The sequence below is a fragment of the Tachysurus vachellii genome, chromosome 5, assembly GCF_030014155.1.
Source record: "Tachysurus vachellii isolate PV-2020 chromosome 5, HZAU_Pvac_v1, whole genome shotgun sequence".
Lineage (NCBI taxonomy): Eukaryota > Metazoa > Chordata > Actinopteri > Siluriformes > Bagridae > Tachysurus > Tachysurus vachellii.
In genome coordinates, this window is record NC_083464.1 from 28,662,534 (window position 1) to 28,683,132 (window position 20,599).

Sequence of the window (20,599 nt, forward strand, 5' to 3'; positions counted from 1 at the left end):
AATTTGCACATTACGTCAGTGCATATAATACTGCAACAGAGAAATAATTCAATCACAATATCCATTTAATCCATATTAAACCTAAATATGTGCTTTTGATACAGATTCATTCACAAAGGATGTCAGAGGTCCAGCAATTAGATTCATAAAATAATCTTTTTTATGTGTCATTAATTTGTGAGCAGTTTTCTTGTTACTTGTCAATCTCTTGTCAGACTCTTTCTGCTGAGGAGACTAAGGTCTTTTGGAGTGAAGGGAGAGCTACTGAAGACCATTTTTGACTCTGTGGTGGCATCAGCCATATTCTATGGTGTGGTCTGCTGGTGCATTTACATTTACATTTACAGCATTTGGCAGACGCCCTTATCCAGAGCGACATACATAAGTGCTTAAATCTCTACCATTGAATACATTAATGCTGGCTCACTAAGTTATATACTTAAGGTACCATGAGTTTAGTGTTAAGTGTCTGAAGGAGCGATACAGACGCTCTTTTCTCCCTGCTGCTATTAGACTTTACAATCAAAGCTGCTCCCAGTGAACCAGTCACCATAATTACACACTGTTAGTACTGTTTAAGTGCAATATGTCTGTTAGTGTAACTACTTACTCGTGGTCTCTTTTCTCTTCTCTGTATTTATACATTGTGTTGTGTATATACTGTATATTATATTATGTCTCTATTCTTTTTATATATTTGCATTTCTTTCTCTTTGCTGCTGTAACAGAGAAATTTCCCCATTGTGGGACGAATAAAGGTATATTTTATCTTATCTTATCTTATCTTATCTTATCTATTGGTGTTTATTAGGGAGGGAAAGTCTTTTTCAAGAGCTAAATGTTAAATGTTAAATGTAAAAAATGCATTTTTCTATATGAATAGATTCATATTTATATACTTAAATTCAGTTTTTTTTCAGTAACAAATGATAACATAACAAAATGCAATGCCATATTATTCAAATCTTAAAATAGTAACAAAACATAAAGGAAAGGAGGAGGAAAAAATACATACAAATCAAATAAGGGGTATGGAGCAATACAATTCATTTAGAAAAGAGGAATTAAAAGCCTTGTAAATGTCTATAGTTTTGACAGCTTTTCGTCTTGTAAGTCCTTTTACAGTTTCAAAATAGGTTTTCATTTCCAGCGTAAAGTGGAAAATGTTTGGTTTCTTTTCAGACCACTTACGTTTATGGATAAAAAAAAAAACTTTCCAAATAAAATAAAAAGATTTAAAATAGAAATATTTTAAATATTTCGCCATTTTACTTTCCTCATAGAAAAAATATAAAATCTTTTTTCTGTATATTAAATTTTGTCCCACAGAATATACTCACTCATCTTCTACCGCTTATCCGACCCACAGAATATATAATAATAATAATATACAACAATCATTTTAAATTTTTGTAAAAATTGGTTTTATGGATAAATTAGGCGTATAATTTAAAAAAAAAAATACTTCACTAATTTAATTGTTGTTTAATTTAATACTCATTATTGTAAGTCCAAACCAATTTCCAATTAATATTCTAAAAAAAGATTGTCCTAGTATTGTTTGCTTTGCAGTACTGCAGGGCGGTGAAGAAAAAAAAAATATTATTACATTTACTGTATTTAATATTAATACCATTAATCAGTTTGTGTTTAGATTTCTTCCGCCTAAGACTTGTGACGTCTCAGTACACGTGGCGCTCCGGACCAATCAGCGGTCTGCACTTACGGCGCGCCCTTTCCCCTCACTGCCTGTCAACGTCGCGAAGCACGAGTATCTGCGCATGGTGGAGGGGGAGGCGTGGCTTGATGTCCCTTCGACCAATCGTTTGCGTCATGCAAATCGGGTTTGAAATGTTCCGCGGGAAATCTAAGTTTCGCGCGAGCGCCTTCCGCGCTTCATCCGTGTCCCCCCTCATTCATTGTCAGCTTCCTGGAGCCATTTTTTTTCTCTCTCCAGCGAGCGGCGCAGCGTCAGTGGAGCTCGGAGGTAACTTTTTAAATCCGAGCCATCTGCGCGTTTATGACACTAATATCACCTGAAACGTGGCCTTATCGATAGTTAAGAGTCTAATCTTTCATGCAAGGTCAATATTTATGGTGTAAAAGCAGCGCGTTGGTGTTAAAAACGCGGTTTAAAGTGAGATCGGAGAGCAAAAGAGAGACAGAAGCGAGACGCACACACACACAAGTGCCGCGTCGGAGACGATGAGAAGAGCGATCTCATCCTCGGCCCCGGACAGTGTGATCATCACCGGGGTTGGTGGCTCTTCGCTGGACGAGAACGCGGTCCTGACGGCCCTGGGCTCCAACACACACACAACCACCTACATCCACATCATCACCCCGCCGCCGTGCCTCACACACACTCCCGCCGTGTGTGTGTCCGAGTCTCCGGCTGCGAGCCTCTACAGCACACCGACAGGGAGCGGACAGAGACCTGCGCTCGGACGGCCTCCGGTAAACAACCGCACACGGGGCGGATAAACAGCCCCACAGCAGGGCTAAAGCTAACCGACTAGCTTTCCTCACAAGTCCCAGTCTGGACCTGCAACACAACTCACACTGCACAATTAACAATAGTTCATTTATTTAATTAATTCCTGTCATTATCTAAACTGAATACTTCATATAAATATATATATTTTTTCCTTAAATAGTTCTTACCATTTTTTTCAGTAGCTATGGAAACGGACTCGTATCTAAACAGGAAGTACTCGGTGCAAAGAAATGAGAAATAAACGAGACAAAGTGACGTAGGAAAGCTGCTGTGTTTTCTTATAACTTTTTTTTTGTGAACGACGTCACTAAAAACAAACGCACTAAGTCGTTCCTGAGGCGAGGTGTAAAAGTAGTAGTAGAGCAGCTCGATACAGAACAAAATATCGTATCGCGGTTATTTAACACGAAGAGTAGCTTAGCTTAGCACAGCTTCACAAAGTTGGCATGTTTTTGCAGTAATAAATGTAGAAACATTGATCAACAGGAAGTAGTTTGTTTTTTGGGGGTGAACATGAGGTAGCAAAGCGTTAAAAAGTCTTTATTAGCTTCCATAAGAACAAATCACAAATCACCCAATATATATATATTTATATTTAGGAAGCAGTTTTAGTGATGCAAGAATTCAGCAGAGGTTCATGTAAATTTCAATGATGCAAATAATTTTGTTTTGTGTTTGCGTTTAACACGATTGAGGCAAAAAAGTGACGTAGGAAGACGTCAGAGTCGTCTATCCTTTCAGCTAATGTCTAAATTCTAAATGAGCGACATATTGAATAGACACGAAGTCTAGATGTTTCCATAACTCTCCAAAATGTAATCATTTTCTTTCTATTATTTCTTCACTTACTTAAATGTTCAGCAGCCGTGTCAGACTAAGCTACGGTTAAGCAGGCTTGTGGGGAATGTAAATGAAAAAGTTTCATTTTCTATGATGAAAATGAAATCAACTTTTTTTAGTGTAACTAAACAGTGAAACTTGGCGTGGTGGTGATTTTAACTGTCATCGTCGGGTTTTTACAGATATCTGTACAAGGCTAAAGCTAATCATAATAGTTTAGAAACCAAGTGACCTGAACAGGACTTAGTATTTGCAGACACAACTCAGTAAATTTGGATCTGCATAATACAGAACTAACAGTTGTGAATGTCACAACTTAATTAGTTAATTTAATTAATGTAGCTTATTATGTGCGTGGTGTTGGAGTTTAGAGGCGCTAACAGAAATGACAGGAACGACAACTTTTCCATCAGCACACGGTCGTGTTTCAGGCTTTTGCCGTAAATAAAGGTTAAGATACGATTTAAAGATTGTCTTGAGCATAGAAGATTTTGCTGCTAGGTTTTTGAGAACTAGTTGGGATTCTGGTGTGAGGGTAAGATTTTCTGTATCAGCCATGTGGAGATTTTCTTAATATTTGCAAAAGATTTGTCTGGAACACTGAATATGCAAACAAGGTTGAACTGAATCTCAGACTGAAACATTCGACTTCTCCCAGCTACACGTCTGTGGGTTTTTTTTTCTTTTTTGGTCTCAGCTTTTTCTTCTTGTTTATCTTATACATACTGTACCTGATTTGTGACAGCAACATGTCTGATTGTCTTGTGATCTCAATCCACAGGCGAAGAGGCGACTGGCTCTCGACGACTCGGACCATCTGTACACAGCCGAAGTAGCCAAAACCCCCAAGACCCAAAATGGAGGACCGCTGGCTGTACTAAAGGGCAACAAAAGTAAGAACCAGTCTTATTCTGACTGGATTGGTACTGAGTGGGCATGTGGTAGCCTAGTGGTTAAGGTGATGGGCTACCAATCGGAAGGTTGTGAGTTCAATCCCAATTCCACCAAGCTGCCACTGTTGGGCCCCTGAGCAAGGCCCATAACCCTCAGTTGTACAAAAATGAGATAATGTAAGTCGCTCTGGATAAGGGCATCTGCCAAATGCTGTAAATGTAAATGAGTGGCATGAGCAAAATTGTTGTTATAGTTGATTATTGTCTTAATTGAAATTCATGAATTATGTTTTTTTAATGAAATTTGATCCGTTCAGAAATGAGAAATGTTACTGTGACCACCCCAAATATGATCATTTAATTAAAACAACATATCCCAAAGTGATTCGTTCTGCTGCTTATAGAACTACACCTTGTAGTTTTTGTCCTCTTATTGTAGCAGGGAATCAGCAGTAAATTTCAGACAGCTGGTTTGGTCATTTGGAAGATTATTTTCCCAGAACAGCCAGTCCTGAAGTGCTGAGTGTCATTAAACTAAACTTTATACATTTATTATAAAATTTAACCTGTTACAATGGAACAAAATGGACATTTTTGTAGCATTTTGCATACAATCACATACATAGTTACTATCCAAACTCAGGTATCTGATAAATAGCTGTTTTTTTTTTTTTTTTTTTTTGGTTGGTGTTAATATAAATGTCTTCGGTTTTGAAAAGTTGCGCTAATTTTCTTCGTAATTCTGCATAGCGACAAAATCTCCATCAGAGAAGACTCGCTACGACACGTCTCTGGGTCTCTTGACTAAGAAGTTTGTGCAGTTGTTGGGCCAGTCGTCGGATGGCGTGGTGGATCTGAACCAGGCGGCTGAGGCGCTCAACGTCCAGAAACGGCGTCTCTACGACATCACCAACGTGCTGGAGGGCGTGCACCTCATTAAGAAGAAATCCAAAAACAACATCCAGTGGATGTAGGTAGAACAAGCCAAAGGGACATATTCATATTAATTACGTCTCGAACAGATGCCAGCAGTTTGTGAACAAGTAATTCAGATTGAATTTCATTGGTATTTTCTCAATTAGTCCCAGACCTAACTTTACAGACTTTAATTACATTTCTGGTAATAAGCTATTTGAGATGATTAAAAAAAAAAGGATATGCAGTGCTGCTTTGCACCCAGTGCTTACAGACAGGATTACCACACTTCCTGTCTTGTCAGCAGGAAGTGAACATACAGAGGCACAAGTAATTTCTTGCTGTGATAAAATTATTGAACACTGCAATGACTTTGATAGCTTTTGGTGTCTGATAACTAGGGCTAGGACACATTCCTGGTAGTGAGAATTAAAGGCAATGTATATCAATAATAAATTCATCTATTTTTATGATCTGGCTTGTTCAGATGATGGTCTTGGTCAATACCTCAGTAGGATCACTGTAAATAGTTAGCATATGCACCAGTGAGCATAAACATTATGACCCCCCCGTCTAATAAGCAGATGGTACTCTACATGCCACCAAAGTAGCTCCAGCACACTGATGCATGGACTCTGCAAGGTTCCACCAAGACATTAACACCAGATCCTGATCCTCAAAGCATTCTGGAACATTTACAGTGTAGTAGGGTGCAATGTCATACTAAAAGAGACCAGTGCGCTGTTCCTGTTCGTCCACAGGCTGGTATGTAGGTGGCATGTGTCATGGATATTCTCAAGAATGACTGGACTCTTGGTACTATCAGTTCTCCTTATTAATGTTACATATGTATCTGAGCATACTCATTAAAATGCCTTCACCAGGAATGGTAATGGTATACGCAGCAGGATGCACTGCCCCATGTTCACACATTCCGCCTGAAACCCTTGTTTAACATTTCCATGACTATGCGTTATGTTATAGTAGCTTTAGTATTGATCCTGACCAGCTGAACCAATATGAAGACTTATTTTATCATAGAAACATAACACAATGTTTCTAAGTTGTTCTAGAAAAGGATGTAAATGGCCAAATGCCATGTTGCCATGGCCATGTGCCATAAATGTCGATTACAAATGAATGGCTTTTACCATTGTGGCTACGGTGGTAATAAATCTGACTTTTAACATGCTAATGGCGCCTCCATTCCTGTGTGGTTTGTTAGGGGCTGTAACCTTTCAGAGGTTGGTGGAGTTCTGACCCATAAACAGACGTTGAGCAGTGAAGTGGCTCAGCTTGTGCAGGAGGAACGTAGACTTGATGAGTTGATCCAAAGATGCATGCACGAAGTCAAGCAGATGACGGAGTCGTCTCAAAGTCAGAAATATCCTTTCTCTAGCCTGGTGCAGCAAGTTGACTTTTCTTTTTGATGCTTGCTTGCTTTATGTGACTTTGTTTCTCAACATGCTGCTCATCAGGTCAATAGTCTTGAAAAGAGTGGAATAAGGGTTGGCCTTATAAGAGAAAGCTTGAGTCGAAGGTAAAAACCTGAGTAGTGTTGGTGTAGCCTATACCACTGCAGGTCACTAATTCACTTAAGTTAATTAGTGACCATTATTGAATTTGTGTCCATTAAGTATTTCATTGTGGTTCTTTAACCTATCCTACGCTTGCTTATGTAACATATCAAGACCTCCGACAGAACACTAGTCTGAAGGATCAGACAGTCATTGTTGTCCGTGCTCCATCCGAGACCAAGTTAGAGGTGCCCGATCCACAAGAGGTCAGTCAAAATACATTTGGGGTCTTTTACCATCTTTCTTACTGTCAATCTTAGTAGGTGCTTTCAAATTGATCTTTTTTCATTGTTGTGCAAATGCAGTTTGTCCTTTTTTTTTTTTTTTTTTTAATAGCTGTTAATTAAATTCACTCTACAGGGCTTGCAAGTTCACCTCACGAGTACAAAAGGTCCTATAGATGTCTTCTTGTGTCCTGATGAAAATACCCCTGCCAGTCCGGTGAAGAATGAAAGTTCGAGTTTGATTGGAAACTCCTCTCCTTTTATGAAAGTGTTAGATGGTGGGTTTGTTTTTAGATGTTTTTTTCTGTTTAAATATGAGCCCCTCTACACTCTGTGGGGTTTTCTTGTTTTGAATTAAGTTTAATTTTTTTTTTTACCTGTAGATGGCGACTCCGATCGTTCAGGCCCAGCAGTGACGGTCACCAACCTCTCACCCATTACATCCACTTACACCAGCCTGCTGCAACAAACTGAGGACCAGAACCCGTACTCGGATCCGCCCTTCATCAGCCTGGGCTCGCCACCGATCAGTGACGACTACCTCATGAGCCTAGGAGAAGGCGAGGGTATTTCTGACCTCTTTGACGACCTTGATCGCCTTCCCAATCTGGATGATCTTCTGTGCAACTGAAGGGGAAACTTCTCCTGATTGGATTGACTCTGTCAGGTAACCACTAACAGGAGGGTGCAAACTTATAGGAGTCCTTGATTCAGGAGTCTGGGAAGCTTTTTATCTTCCTGTGCATCCTGAATGAAGTGATGCCTAAAGGTTCCTGTGAGACTGTGATAAAGGAGCATCCGGTGTTACTTAAGCGAGTGTTTTTCTTCAAGTCATGCAAGTTGTTTGAAAATTTGCCTGTAAGTGGCTCCTGTCCTGTGCAAATCACATTACATCTAGGATTCGCATTGAGGACTTCAGCTTTAGCCATGTAATTAATTCAGTGTGGAGTGCAGCCATCTTTCTAGTGGAAGCTGGTCATTTATTGCTGCCTCAGAGACTCTTTCTTGAATTAAAAGGAACGTCAAGGATGAAATGTAGAAGAATGGTCACTGTACCTGCAGTGATACCTGCAGCTTTCAAGTGCCCATGAATTGGAGGTTTGAGGGGTTCCAGTTTGTTTGACACCATCACATGCAACCTATAGAGATGCCACTTCAAACCAAGCCCTTCCAACTTGCAGATGCCTTGATTATTTTTTTTTTTGTTGTTCCATCAACCTCCTCTACAAATTGCTTTGTTTTTTTCTGGATGATTCTTTCCTATACTCATTTCTCATTCTGCGTATGGCCGTGTGCAGATTTAAGAACTTATTACTGTTGACTTGTGCTTTCCACCCCACCATAAGGTGATCATGAACCTCTTGCTAAAGACCCAGATGAATGGGTCCAGTGGAAAAAAAAAAAGCTCTGTGTAGAATTACACAGCAATGCTCACATCATGTGCTGCTGTTTTTATTCCCATAGTAATGGGAGCCAAGCAGAGATGGGATTCATAAGCTGCTCTTCATTGCGTTCAGTGCTGCTGCTGCTGATTTCTTCCACACTGTGTGAGAAATTACTTCATCGTTCGCATCGATGCTTTGAGACTGTATTGAAGCATAGATTGTCCAGTTTAACTTTTTTTTTTTTTTTAGCCTGGAGCCAAAGGTCTCTTGAGACCAAAGGGCAAATACAAACCATGTTTTATTTCATGGAATATTGAACAGGATCTCCAGCTATATTGAGAGGAACCTGCCTGTCCCAGCGGTGGGTTTTATTTCAGTTTTGAAAGTGCACTTTAGAACTTGCTGGCTTGGATGTATGTTTACCAAGCTGTCATCCTATCAGAAATCATTTTTAGCCATTTTATGGAAATAAAATTTGCCGCTTTTGGGAATTCCTCTTTTAAGGAACAGATTGAAGCTCAAGTTATCCAATGAGAATATCAGCGTTTCAAATTAAATGCATGTTTTTACACAAAGGCCTGGTGCCCTTGATGTAGATGTCATTTGTTATGTACATGTGGTACTGTACATTTACATTTTTACAGAGTGCGTCACATTTAGACCCCCAAACCACTAATCGTCAGCCGAGACACATTTCTTTAACTTTAGTTTTAGCGCCATACCCAATTTCACTGTTTTTACTTGAAAGTGAAAGTACTTTCATACAAAGGTTTGCTTGTCCTAGAAAGATAAAACGTCTAGGAGAACCAAGAAGCCAAGTCCATCAAAATGCACTCTCTCCAAATACTTGAGTCAAACATCCAGATATGCAAAGAAAAAGATTTTGATGTGAATGCAATTAACGAAAAATTGTCTTTCTGGAAAATTGTCTTTCCAATTTAAAAAAAAAAAAAAAAAAAAAAGCTGTTGTGGTAGTAGTGCTAACATGGAGACTGAAAAAATTCATTTGATTTGTTCAGGAAGTGGGTAAACGACCATGTTCTTTATATTTTGTGAAACAGGACAGAAATAAGTGAGTGGAAAAAGTTCTCACCGGTAGAGTGTGTGTGTGTGTGTGGACTGAAACTTTGTGGTATGGGGAAATTACTGTAATTTTGTTTTGGTGTATGATGGAGTCGTATCTGTAAGTAAGTACTTGGTGAAACCTCCAGCATTCTATAGTTACACACTATATATGTTGATATTGCAGATCAAATGTGTCTCTAGATTTTGCTAGAATAATCCTCCAGATATCTAACTGCATACCTAAATATAATAAAAGAATATTTCGTTTACATCTACATTGCCCAATCAGTCCATGGGAAATGATGTTCTGTTATTTGGTCAAATTCTGGTTGGTTTTCCCCAAGCACTAGGTAAGTAATACTACCTATATTCAAGCCTGTTATTTTTTTCTGGTTCCACAATCTCAAGGTTCTGTTTGTGAAACTAACTTTAAAAACCCTTCATTATTATAACTGTTCATTTTAAAAAAAGCTGCCACAAATTCTTTTCAGAAACAGAGGAAATATGTTTAGTTTAGAGTTCGGTGTGGTTACTGAAAGTCGTTGCTGTAGTTGGTGCCTTCACCAGCTATGCAGATATCCAGTTAACAAACCTTTAACTGCAATTCTTCTACACTGTTAGTGAAGGAGAAATAAATCAGTTTGGGAAATCAAATGTGTGGAATAATAAATCCCCATGTCATGTTAGAGTGGCTAACAAAAAAAAAATATCCAGGTCTTGGCGCAAAAGAACTTGTAGATTTGTGGTCACGTATGGACTGAAATCGTTAAAACTACTGTAAGAGATTTTACAGTATTTACATTTTTGCTGGAAATGACTAAGGAATTCCCCTGGGTGTAAGTGGGTGTGGGGTTAAAAAAAAAAGAGTCCACTCCATACCTTTATCCATACAGAGCTCTGTGGAGTTTTTGGGGAAAAGATGAAGTTGTTACTGTGACTGAGTAACATAATGAAACAGGGTCGTTAAGTTGTAGAGGCTTCTGTTCTGGAGTCAGGACTCTGTTTCCTCAGCTTTATTACACCATGGCTACACTTTAGGAAGATCTTGTTCCCTTGCCTTAAGACTTAAACGTATATTTTTATTAAGAAGAAACGTCACCACTGGGGCTCTGGAATTACCTGCTTTTTCTGTGACGAAACACATTCACCTGCTTTCTTCTGTCTGCCCATTTTTTATGGCTAAATGACATCCCCACAGTGGCCACTAGTGAATTTCATTGGTCTATGCAACCCCCAGTACACACACACACACACACACACACACACACACACACACACACACACACACACACACACACACACACAAGTTCCATCTTGAAGCCAAGGACATATGATGATGCTGTAGAGTTCGAGCAGCTTTCTCTCCCGGATGAGATGATCACTCTTGTGTTTTTAGCCTGGAGTCTGGTCTTCACCTCAGCCGTTAACGGGAGTTTCTCCACTCCAGTCGGGAATGGCCGAGCTCTTTCTCAAACCGCCACACTCATTAACCGTAGGTGTGTTTGGTGTAGTGTGAATTCCTGAAAGGATTGAAGTTTCGAAAATAAAGCAGTCTGATCAGGAGACTCGGATGGCCTTTAGGAAAATCCTCAGGATTTTAGATAATTTAGAGATAATGTTCTCCATAAACATCATAAGATTGTCCTGTGTTCATGTCTGTGTATTTCTTATATTCCTCTTTCACGTGTCTCTATTGTGATTGATCCATGATGCTTTTCTTTAAAAATAAATCATTGCGTTTGATTTCTTCATGAAACTCAGACTTTCATGCTGCTTGATTCATTTTCTTTTAGATGATACTTTTCCTTTGTGTAATGGTATTTAAGAGTAAATTGAGGTGGACGTTTTTTTTTGTTTTTTTTTTCAAAATAAATGTCTACATTTCATAAAAGCTTTTCATACACTTTGTATGAAAAGCGGTGGCCAAATGCATTTAAAAAAGGAAATCTGTCAGAGCGCCAAAGCGTTGTTCTCCCCTCCTCTTTTTTCTCCCCCTTCAAATGAAACTTCTGAAATAAAGTTGAGAATAATAAAAGTATGAAATCCACTCTTGACGAACCTTTTTAGATATTTATTTTAGCTCACTTAATATTTAATGGATCATCACTCACTCCCGTTTCTCCATATCTGTCCCTTTTTTATTTTTATTTTATTGACTATTGATAATTTTCTTTATGAAAATGAATGTGTGAAAATAACTTTTTTTTTTAAAATAAAATAAATCAAATTTTTTTTTTGAAGCATGAAAGTGTCTGTGTAAAATTGTTTTAAATTACAGCATGTTTTGATAAGCTTTCAACATGTCATCAGCTTTGAGGAAAAAAATGTAGATTGATGTCAAATAGGGACTCGTTTTTTATTTTTTTTTTGGGGGGGGGTTATTGTGTATTCTACTCTGTTCTGTTCACCGGATTATGAATAAAAGAAATAAGACACAGTTCTCGTTAACCTTGTCGTGTTCTTTAAATGTATAAGAATGACCCTCACAGCAGAAATCCCTGATGTGACGATGCAATATTCCCACTACAGCAGTGGCCTGTCATGACCTGTCCCACTGGCTCACATGACCTGGACTGAGCCTCCTGCTGATGAGTATCAAGGAGTCATGTGATTGATTTTAGATTCATAAAGCTTCATCAGATAAGATCGGGACCACCTACATGGTCCTTACAGCACCTGATGGTCCAGAGAACAGATGTGATGCACCACCTGACACTTCTGGAGTTCTACATCTGCTTCAGTACACTTTGTGAACACCGTAGTTACTCGTTACAACAACACAAAGGACCTTGAACATGTAAGTTGCTCCTCTGATGACAAAGAGGGAGGAAATGACTGCGTTCCACACCTTGCGTCATATCTAATAGATAGAACTTCCCTCTTTTTGGATTCAGAAAATGACTGGATCAAAACCTGCTCATCTGATTTGGCCCAACTCTACTCCAACAACGACATAACCATTTGGTGTCACATAAACACCAAGTAGTCCAATTTCCTGTGTGTTCAGTCACTCAAGCATTATAGAATCTGTAGAACACAATCATGGAGAGCTTTCTGACCTTCCTAAAAGAAATAAAACCCATGAACCTGAAGATAACTGAAACAGTGCTGAGAAAACAGCAAAGACCTCATGCATCACCAGTATAAAGGATGAGATCATACTGACAGAACTGTAACAAAGAGTTTGAGCAGGTTAAAGAGGCTTTAAAGGAACATGAGGAAACAGGTGACCTTCATAACTTGGAATATTATGTGGATGAAGCTTACAATGCAAAGGAATCAATAAAATATTACTTCTGGATCATGTTTACGATAAAAGCCACATGCTGTCATATCTGTGAGGTAATGCATCACTACTGTAAAAAGCAGATTAAAGAGCTAATAATTATAATTCTACAAATGGGAGCTGCACTGGTTTCCCGTAAATCACATGGTGCCCTGAGTCTAGATGCCTTTATAAGAGCTGGCAGCACCCTGCCCATTTCAGTTCATTCTGAGGGCTGGACAAGAAGAGACCAGTACAGTCAAAGGTACAGTGACAATATTGCTTTTTTTTGTCAGAATGTTATGTAATGTTTTGTAAAATGATATTTTTATAGTCTTGTTTCTATAATAAGGTTTTATTTTCATCCACCAAGAGAAGATCCTGTGTAGTGGAGGACAACATCTAGAGTTCCACCAGTGAAGGCTCTTGTTAGCTCCTGTGTTGGTGTTTGCTGAGCAGCCAGTCTCTAAAGAGGATAATCAGCGATATCCACAGGTTTCTGAAACCTCTGGTTATCGCTGATGATCACATACTGGACTCACTGAGCAGATTTCAATACTGAGCAGATTTCAATACGATTAAAAAGGCTTTTGCAATTTTCGCGATCTTGTATGGTGATGGTAACAATCATACTTCTATCTTCTAAATGAAATGGTATATAAGTGGAATATATACGTGGTGTATGCTTGAAAGTTATTCAAATGAGTCATTTAGAAAATGAAAATTCACTAACATTTAGTGATGCATACTAAATTTCTTTATTGATTACATTCTGGTTCAGCGGCAGGATCTTGCGCTCTCATTACTGTGAGCTGGGTTCTACAGTTGTGTTCAAAATTATTCAACCCCCACTGAAATTGATTGTTTTGGTCGGTTTGACATTGATTATGATCATTCAGTCATCCTGCTTACAATTAAATCAAAGAGGCACATGTAGGTCAGACAAATATAACATAACATTTATAATGAAATAACCACAAATGTCTTTTCTGAGCTCACATCATTATCAGTTTTATTCAACCCCCAAGTGACATTCAATCTTAGTACTTAGTACAACATCCTTTTACAGTTATAACAGCTTTTAAACGTGAAGCATAGCTTGACACAAGTGTCTTGCAGCGATCTACGGGTATTTTCGCCCATTCATCATGGGCAAAAGCCTCCAGTTCAGTCACATTCTTAGGCTTGCGCACTGCAACTGCTTTCTTTAAGTCCCACCAGAGGTTCTCAATCGGATTTAAGTCTGGTGACTGCGATGGCCACTTCAAAATGTTCCAGCCTTTAATCTGCAACCATGCTCTAGTGGACTTGGAGGTATGCTTGGGATCATTGTCCTGTTGAAAGGTCCAACGTCTTCCAAGCCTCAGGTTTGTGACGGACTGCATCACATTGTCATCCAATATCTTCTGGTACTGAAGAGAATTCATGGTACCTTGCACACGCTGAAGCTTCCCAGTACCTGCAGAAGCAAAACAGCCCCAAAGCATGATTGACCCCCCGCCATGCTTCACAGTAGGCAAGGTGTTCTTTTCTTGTTCTTCCTCCTCCAAACATAGCGTTGATCCATGGGCCCAAACAGTTCTAATTTTGTTTCATCAGTCCACAGAACACTATCCCAAAACTTCTGTGGTTTGTCCACATGACTTTTGGCATACTGCAGTCGACTCTTCTTATTCTTTGGGGACAGCAAGGGGGTGCGCCTGGGAGTTCTGGCATGGAGGCCTTCATTACGCAGGGTGCGCCGTATTGTCTGAGCAGAAACTTCAGTACCCACATCTGACAATTCTTTTCTAAGTTCCTCAGCAGTCACACGGGGACTTTTCTCCACTCTACGCTTCAGGTAGCGCACAGCAGTCGAAGTCAGCATCTTCTTTCTGCCACGACCAGGTAGCGTTTCAACAGTGCCCTTTGCCTTGAATTTGCGAATGATGCTTCCTATGGTGTCTCTTGGTATGTTTAACATCTTTGCAATCTTCTTATAGCCATTGCCCTTCCTGTGAAGAGTAATCACCTGTTCTCTTGTCTTCCTGGACCATTCTCTTGACCTCACCATGTTTGTAACCACACCAGTAAATGTCTAGAAGGAGCTGAGTATCACAGTCATTTTAAAGCTGCCTAATTGGTGCTTATTAGGCTTTATTGCTGCTCCCTGATATCCACAGGTGTTTTCAATACCTGATTGAAAACACTTCATTGAACCTCTGTTCTTCAGAGTGGTAGTCTTTAAGGGGTTGAATAATTATGTCAATGAAGAATTCACAAAAGAAACATTTACTACTGTATTACAAAACTAATTGATGTCATTTTAGTTGCATATGGTTCTTTAAGAAGTCCTTGTAGGATTTCATTCTGAATACAATTACAAATGTACACTAAATTCCCTAAAACCATTTACAGCATTGGGGGTTGAATAATTTTGAACACAACTGTATTCTCTTGCCACTAGGGCTTTATCTCTTAGTGTCGGTCCCATGTGCAGATAAAATGGGAGGATTGTGTCAGGAAGGGCATCCGGAGTAAAAAAAAAAACATAATTTAATGTTTACATTCTCATCCATATTAGTACTTTTTATTTTTGGAGAATTGGATAAATAAAATGAACTTCAATTGTGTGGAATATTTATTAACCAGTGGAAGTGTTCTCATAGCAACTTGGTAAGGTTGCCATGAAAATGTGTCCAGTGCTATATGTTTAAAATAACATGATATCAGAGAAGGTGCAGAAACATAGCAAATGTATATCTTTTTTTGTGCTTTAGGGTTCTAAGTTTTTATGCTTCTGTGCTGGCCGTCAATTTCAGCAAGTACTTCAATACAGCAACTTCTCTATTATCTCTTCTCAGCATCTTTGGGTGGTGCTCATGGCCATCATCATCTAGTTCCACTGGAGCCTGGTTAAGTAAACAGCTTCCCATCCTGTACAGAAAGCATGAAACGTGGTGGACAAATGCTGCTTGTTAGGAGTTTCAAACCTGTTAGAATACATTTATGTTACATACATTATTTGTATATTTAAAATGCCATTGCATTATTAGTTACTTTAGAGAAAAACCTGAAGTTAAAGCATTTGGTCTGTTTAGTTTGATTATCTGTAACCAAAACAATTCTACACAGGAAGAAAATCATGTATGTGATCAAGGATGTGCTGAACTTTGTTGTTTGGAGACAGTTTTCCTGCTAATTCCCTAGATGGGGCACTGCTGTAAATATCGATATAAATACAGATGGTATGTGATGTAGGCAGGAAGGAAAGAGACAGAAAAACTAAAAAAAAGGAATGCTACGTAACAAAAAAGTCTCTCTTGCATTCATTACTATGACATTAGAGTTAGAGTCAAGTTTAAAATTTTATTTGTCACATACATACATACATAAATACATATATACACAATATGACAGACATAGTGAAATGTAGGTGCAATAAGAGAGATAAATAAAAAGAAAAATAAACAGATCTGTAAATCTAGATATAAAAGATACAATAAAGATAGATAAAAAATGAAAAATAAATACGAAAAAAATAGATCTAGCACTAGCACTAGCTGTTTACCATCAGTCACACTCCACCACCTCTTGTCTTCCCTTACACCATTGTCCTGTCCATGAAGTAGACCGAGGTGAACTCGGCCAGCTGGATGGCATGGTCCAGCACTGTCTGGGTTCAGCCAAGTCTTGGTGAAGCAGAGGAAGTTGCAGTCCTGAATGTCCCTCTGGAACTTTATCCTGGCCCTGAAGTCATCAAGCTTGTTTTCCAGAGCCTGGACGTTGGCAAACAGGATACTAGGCAGGGCAGCCCGCTGTGTTCTTGATGCTGGCTCGTTTTCCTCATGGTCACCGCTTCATGCTGCATGCTTTGTTGTTCCTCAGGATCTCGCTCGGCCAGCTTGAATCCAAGTTTAAAAACAGCGGTTGGTGAGTTTGTTGTGATTTCTTAAAAAGTGCAGATTTCTAACTGTAAAAAATATTTTATTTGTGCTGATCCCAATTATTGGGAACAATTTTTGCTTATAAACCTGTTGACTTACAGCTAAACATTCCAAAGTCCACATGGTGTAAGGAACCCCTGAAGCAGACGGTGTAAAACTGATTAGCGGAGTTTGGAATGAATGATTAATCCAAAAGTCCAAACGAGAGACAAAACATGGACAGAAAAACATGCACAGTACAAAAAAACAAACAGGCAGTCAACAAGTCAGTGAAAATTAAAACATAAATCCAAAAGGGAAAAAACATGGTAGAACATGGCAGGGCTGATACACAGAAATGGCAGAAACAAAGAGCAGCTCTTTATATAAGGTGATGTAAGTGTCGTTAAGAAGGGACAAAAGCAGGACTTGCCCTTCAACTCGCAGTGTGCCTCAATACTCCCTCTGGGGGCTGGGAGGTGCAGTTTTTACACATTGTCAAACAAAATTCAGGGTCCTGCAGAATCCTCAGCAACCCCCAAGCAATCTCCCCACCCCAACACACAAAACCTTTGCACCGAGCTGTTATTGTGCCTTACCTGAAATAGAATTTGAAATAAAAACCCCGATTTACATCTAGATATCATATACCAGCGACCAGATACCAATCATGGCACAGTTTCCTTGTTCATCTCAAAGGTAAGCTTTCATATGATAAAATTTGTTTTTTGCAGCCTTCTTAAGAAAATGGACGTGACAGCCAGTGGTTTCTTATTAATCCAGACACAAGTTTACAACCTTCCAGGTCATCTCAGTTCCATAGATAATGAAAGTAAAGCTGTTCAGATGTGTTCATCAAATTTAAAAGGCATGGTGTTGTGTAGTTAGAATCAACAGAACCTTATATTAATCCATGAGCCTTTCATTTTTGTGTAGGAATGAAGAAACGAAAAAACAACTACATGAAATCAAAACAGAAAGCATCTCACTAAAAGGGTTCATCACCAGATATATTCTTAACACCAGGACTGTAATTGATGACGAAAGATTGAAGAAAGTGGCATTTGGAGAAAAACGGAAGGGCAAACCTCATAAAACCATGTTAATAGTTGGAGAAACAGGAGTGGGGAAGTCGACTCTCATCAACGCCATGGTCAACTACATGCTTGGTGTTGAGAGTAAAGACAGAATTTGGTTTGAGGTCATAGAGACAAAAGAAGAGCAGTCTGATTCTCAGACTCATGCAGTCACGGTATATGACGTGTTTACTGAACACTGCCCATTTTCTCTGACCGTCATTGACACGCCTGGGTTCGGAAGCACCAAAGGAATAAATGAGGATTTGATTGTTGCTGAAGGTCTTCACGAGTTATTCAAGTGTAAAGATGGTGTTGATGAACTTAACGTTGTGTGTCTGGTGATGAAATCCAGCACCAATCGACTCACTGAAAGGCAGCACTATGTTTTCAATGCAGTTCTCTCCTTATTTGGCAATGATGTGGAGAAAAACATAGTGCTGTTTGTCACACATGCACCAACAAAGCCTACAAATGCCATTAAAGTCATCAAGCAGTCCAAAGTCCCATGTGCTCTGACTGCTAAAGGAGAGCCGGTGCATTTCATGTTCAACAACGGTCACTGTGAAGACTTTAATAATGAGGAAATATCAGATAATTATCAAGCTTCATGGAATCTGTTGAACACAACCATGGAGAACTTTCTCTCATTTCTGCAAGAACTTAAACCCATAAACCTGAAGATAACTGAAGCAGTGCTGAAAAAACGCAAACAACTGACTTCATCCATCTTTGGTATAAAGAATAAGATCATACAAGCAGAACAGAAACAGAAAGAGCTCGAGCAGACAAAAGAGGCTTTAAAGGAACATGAGAAAAAAGGTGACCATCATAACTGGGAATATTACGTGGATGAACCTTACAATGCAAAGGAATCAATAGAATACAGCTTGTGGAACATGTTCACCACAAAAGCCATGTGCTGTCGAGTCTGTGAGGCAAACTGTCATTATCCAGGATGCTGGTGGGTCAGTGATCTCTCAAAGTGTAGCATGATGTCTAAAGGGATGTGCACAGTGTGTGAGTGTCCCGTTAGTAATCACGATAAAGAGGGCAAAATCTATGTCCCGAAGACAAGGAGGGTGAAGAAGACTAAGGAAGATCTGAAAAAGAAATACGAGATAGAGTCTGGAGAGATCAAGACCTTGATGAGTAGAATAGAGAATGATATGAGAAAAATGGAAAAAGAGAAGAGCCGCCTGGTGGAGGAATGTTATGAGTGTGTTGTCTTGATGGAGGAGATCGCCTTGAAGAGTGACTCTGTGTTTACACTGCAGCATATGGACTTCCTGATTGAGAAAGTGAAGGAAACAGGAAACACAGCTCGAGTGCAGAAACTGCAAGAGATGAAAAATAAAATGGAGGAAAAATCATCAAAGGCATTGGCTGCTTTGAAATCCCTGCAGTAATTAAGATTTGCTAAAACTTCATATAAGACCAATCATCATATATTCATCAGGATTAGTTAGCTTATTTTCACTTAACACGATCTGGCCATTAAATATGAATCTCAAAAGAGCTTGTGGAGCTCTTAGAGTTCTGCATGGATATAAAGATAAAACAGCTCTCAAAAGCTTTCCGGAGGTTAGACAAGAGAAGATGAGAAGAAACTGACTTTGTTGGTGAATTGTTCATATTTACATCAAGTCTTTGTTGGACGAGGAACCTTTGACGAGCTCTCAGAAGCCTCTGGAACATTTGAGATGATGATTTTCAGCTGGTTGCGTGTTAATCTTTGTAATCAATGTCTGATCCTCCACAGCATCCTTTAAGATTGGTCTATGTTCACTTTCATTAATGGTTTCCTACATTACCCACCATATCAGTCGACTTATAGTGGAGCAGTGGGGTTTGGCATCATCCTTGCTTCGTCTGCTACTGAACGAGGGATGCAGTGATGCTCCAGTCCTTTCATTCTGACCAGCTCATCCTCCACTTCCTCCTCTGTTATACTCTGCTCAAACAGACCAAACTCTTCCTGTGATACCTGCTTAAGTGCTGTCTACACTTTCCTGTCTGTTAAGAAGAAAGATATTTGGACCCCAACAGACTCCATAATCCTCCAATTCTGTGTTCCTGGACTGTGGTATATTCTGTGTTGGACTGGTAACAGCTTGCACATGCCTCCTGTGGCCAGTAGGGCTTCAGGATGAATAAGCTTTGCTCATAAACAGTAACATAAGCATCATAAACATACTCTGTGTATGGTTTACTTTCCTGTCTCTCTGGAATGGTTTACTTCTCCTGTCTGTCTTGTGTACTCTGCATGTGTACTCGTGTGCTACATTTATACCCCACACTTACTGCATGAACTTTAATGGATCTTCTTGACCTCTATTATCTGTAGGAGTTGATGCCTTGTGTTTCTGCCACATGATTGGCCGATTGGATAAATGCATTAATGAACAGATGTTACAGGTGTTACTATTAAAGTGATAGAGTTTTTTGCCTTCATATCGAAACATGTCAAGAACTTTAACAAAATTAAATTGTGTGTAAAGACGCTCTGCATAATGACCATAATAATTTTATATCTAACTATAACTAATCAATAAAAACTGATTATACTCTGTTGTTGTTGTTATTTTTCTTCTTCAAATTATGATGATGATGATGATGATGATGATGCGCTCCTCCTCCTTCCACAGAAAATGCTAGAAAAATAGCTTTCAAGGTTTTTGGAGCCAAAAACGATCCTTATTCATTTTATTGTCCGAAGATAAGTAGGATTTTTATCAAATGTGCAAATGATCAGAATTAAATATCTTCTTTATGACAATGAATCAGGTGGGCACGGTGGCTTAGTGGTTAGCATGTTCGCCTCACACCTCCAGGGTTGGGGGTTCGATTCCCGCCTCCGTCTTGTGTGTGTGGAGTTTGAATGTTCTCCCCGTGCCTCGGGGGTTTCCTCTGGGTTCTCCGGTTTCCTCCCCTGGTCCAAAGACGTGCATGGTAGG

General features: G+C 39.2%; 2 protein-coding genes across 3 annotated transcripts; both read left to right on the forward strand.

The window, feature by feature from the left end:
- Positions 1 to 1,905: 1,905 nt before the first annotated feature.
- Positions 1,906 to 11,768, forward strand: LOC132846306 (transcription factor E2F3-like). The gene is made up of 7 exons (XM_060870987.1): positions 1,906 to 2,457; positions 4,119 to 4,230; positions 4,981 to 5,200; positions 6,371 to 6,529; positions 6,814 to 6,928; positions 7,083 to 7,224; positions 7,330 to 11,768. Exons 1-7 carry the CDS (start codon positions 2,206 to 2,208, stop codon positions 7,575 to 7,577), a joined length of 1,248 nt encoding a protein of 415 aa, XP_060726970.1. The 5' UTR covers positions 1,906 to 2,205; the 3' UTR covers positions 7,578 to 11,768.
- A 1,127-nt stretch (positions 11,769 to 12,895) lies between these two features.
- LOC132846301 (uncharacterized) lies at positions 12,896 to 20,212 on the forward strand. 2 transcript variants are annotated; one of them, XM_060870978.1, is made up of 4 exons: positions 12,896 to 12,926; positions 15,421 to 15,555; positions 16,417 to 16,573; positions 17,503 to 20,212. In XM_060870978.1, the coding sequence occupies exons 3-4, from the start codon at positions 16,470 to 16,472 to the stop codon at positions 19,049 to 19,051; spliced, it is 1,653 nt and encodes a 550-aa protein (XP_060726961.1). In that variant the 5' UTR covers positions 12,896 to 12,926; positions 15,421 to 15,555; positions 16,417 to 16,469; the 3' UTR covers positions 19,052 to 20,212. The 2 variants fall into 2 exon arrangements, with proteins under 2 accessions (XP_060726961.1, XP_060726962.1); XM_060870979.1 differs by lacking the exons at positions 12,896 to 12,926; positions 15,421 to 15,555; positions 16,417 to 16,573 and adding an exon at positions 17,011 to 17,265.
- The last annotated feature ends 387 nt before the right edge of the window (positions 20,213 to 20,599 follow it).

Coding starts and splice junctions, on each gene's coding strand:
- LOC132846306 (XM_060870987.1), top strand. CDS start 2,206: ATGAGAAGAGCGATCTCATCCTCGGCCCCGGACAGTGTGATCATCACC. Junction 2,458..4,118: donor CTGCGCTCGGACGGCCTCCG/GTAAACAACCGC, acceptor CTCAATCCACAG/GCGAAGAGGCGACTGGCTCT. Junction 7,225..7,329: donor TTTTATGAAAGTGTTAGATG/GTGGGTTTGTTT, acceptor TTTTACCTGTAG/ATGGCGACTCCGATCGTTCA.
- LOC132846301 (XM_060870978.1), top strand. CDS start 16,470: ATGCTGGCTCGTTTTCCTCATGGTCACCGCTTCATGCTGCATGCTTTG. Junction 16,574..17,502: donor AAGTTTAAAAACAGCGGTTG/GTGAGTTTGTTG, acceptor ATTTTTGTGTAG/GAATGAAGAAACGAAAAAAC.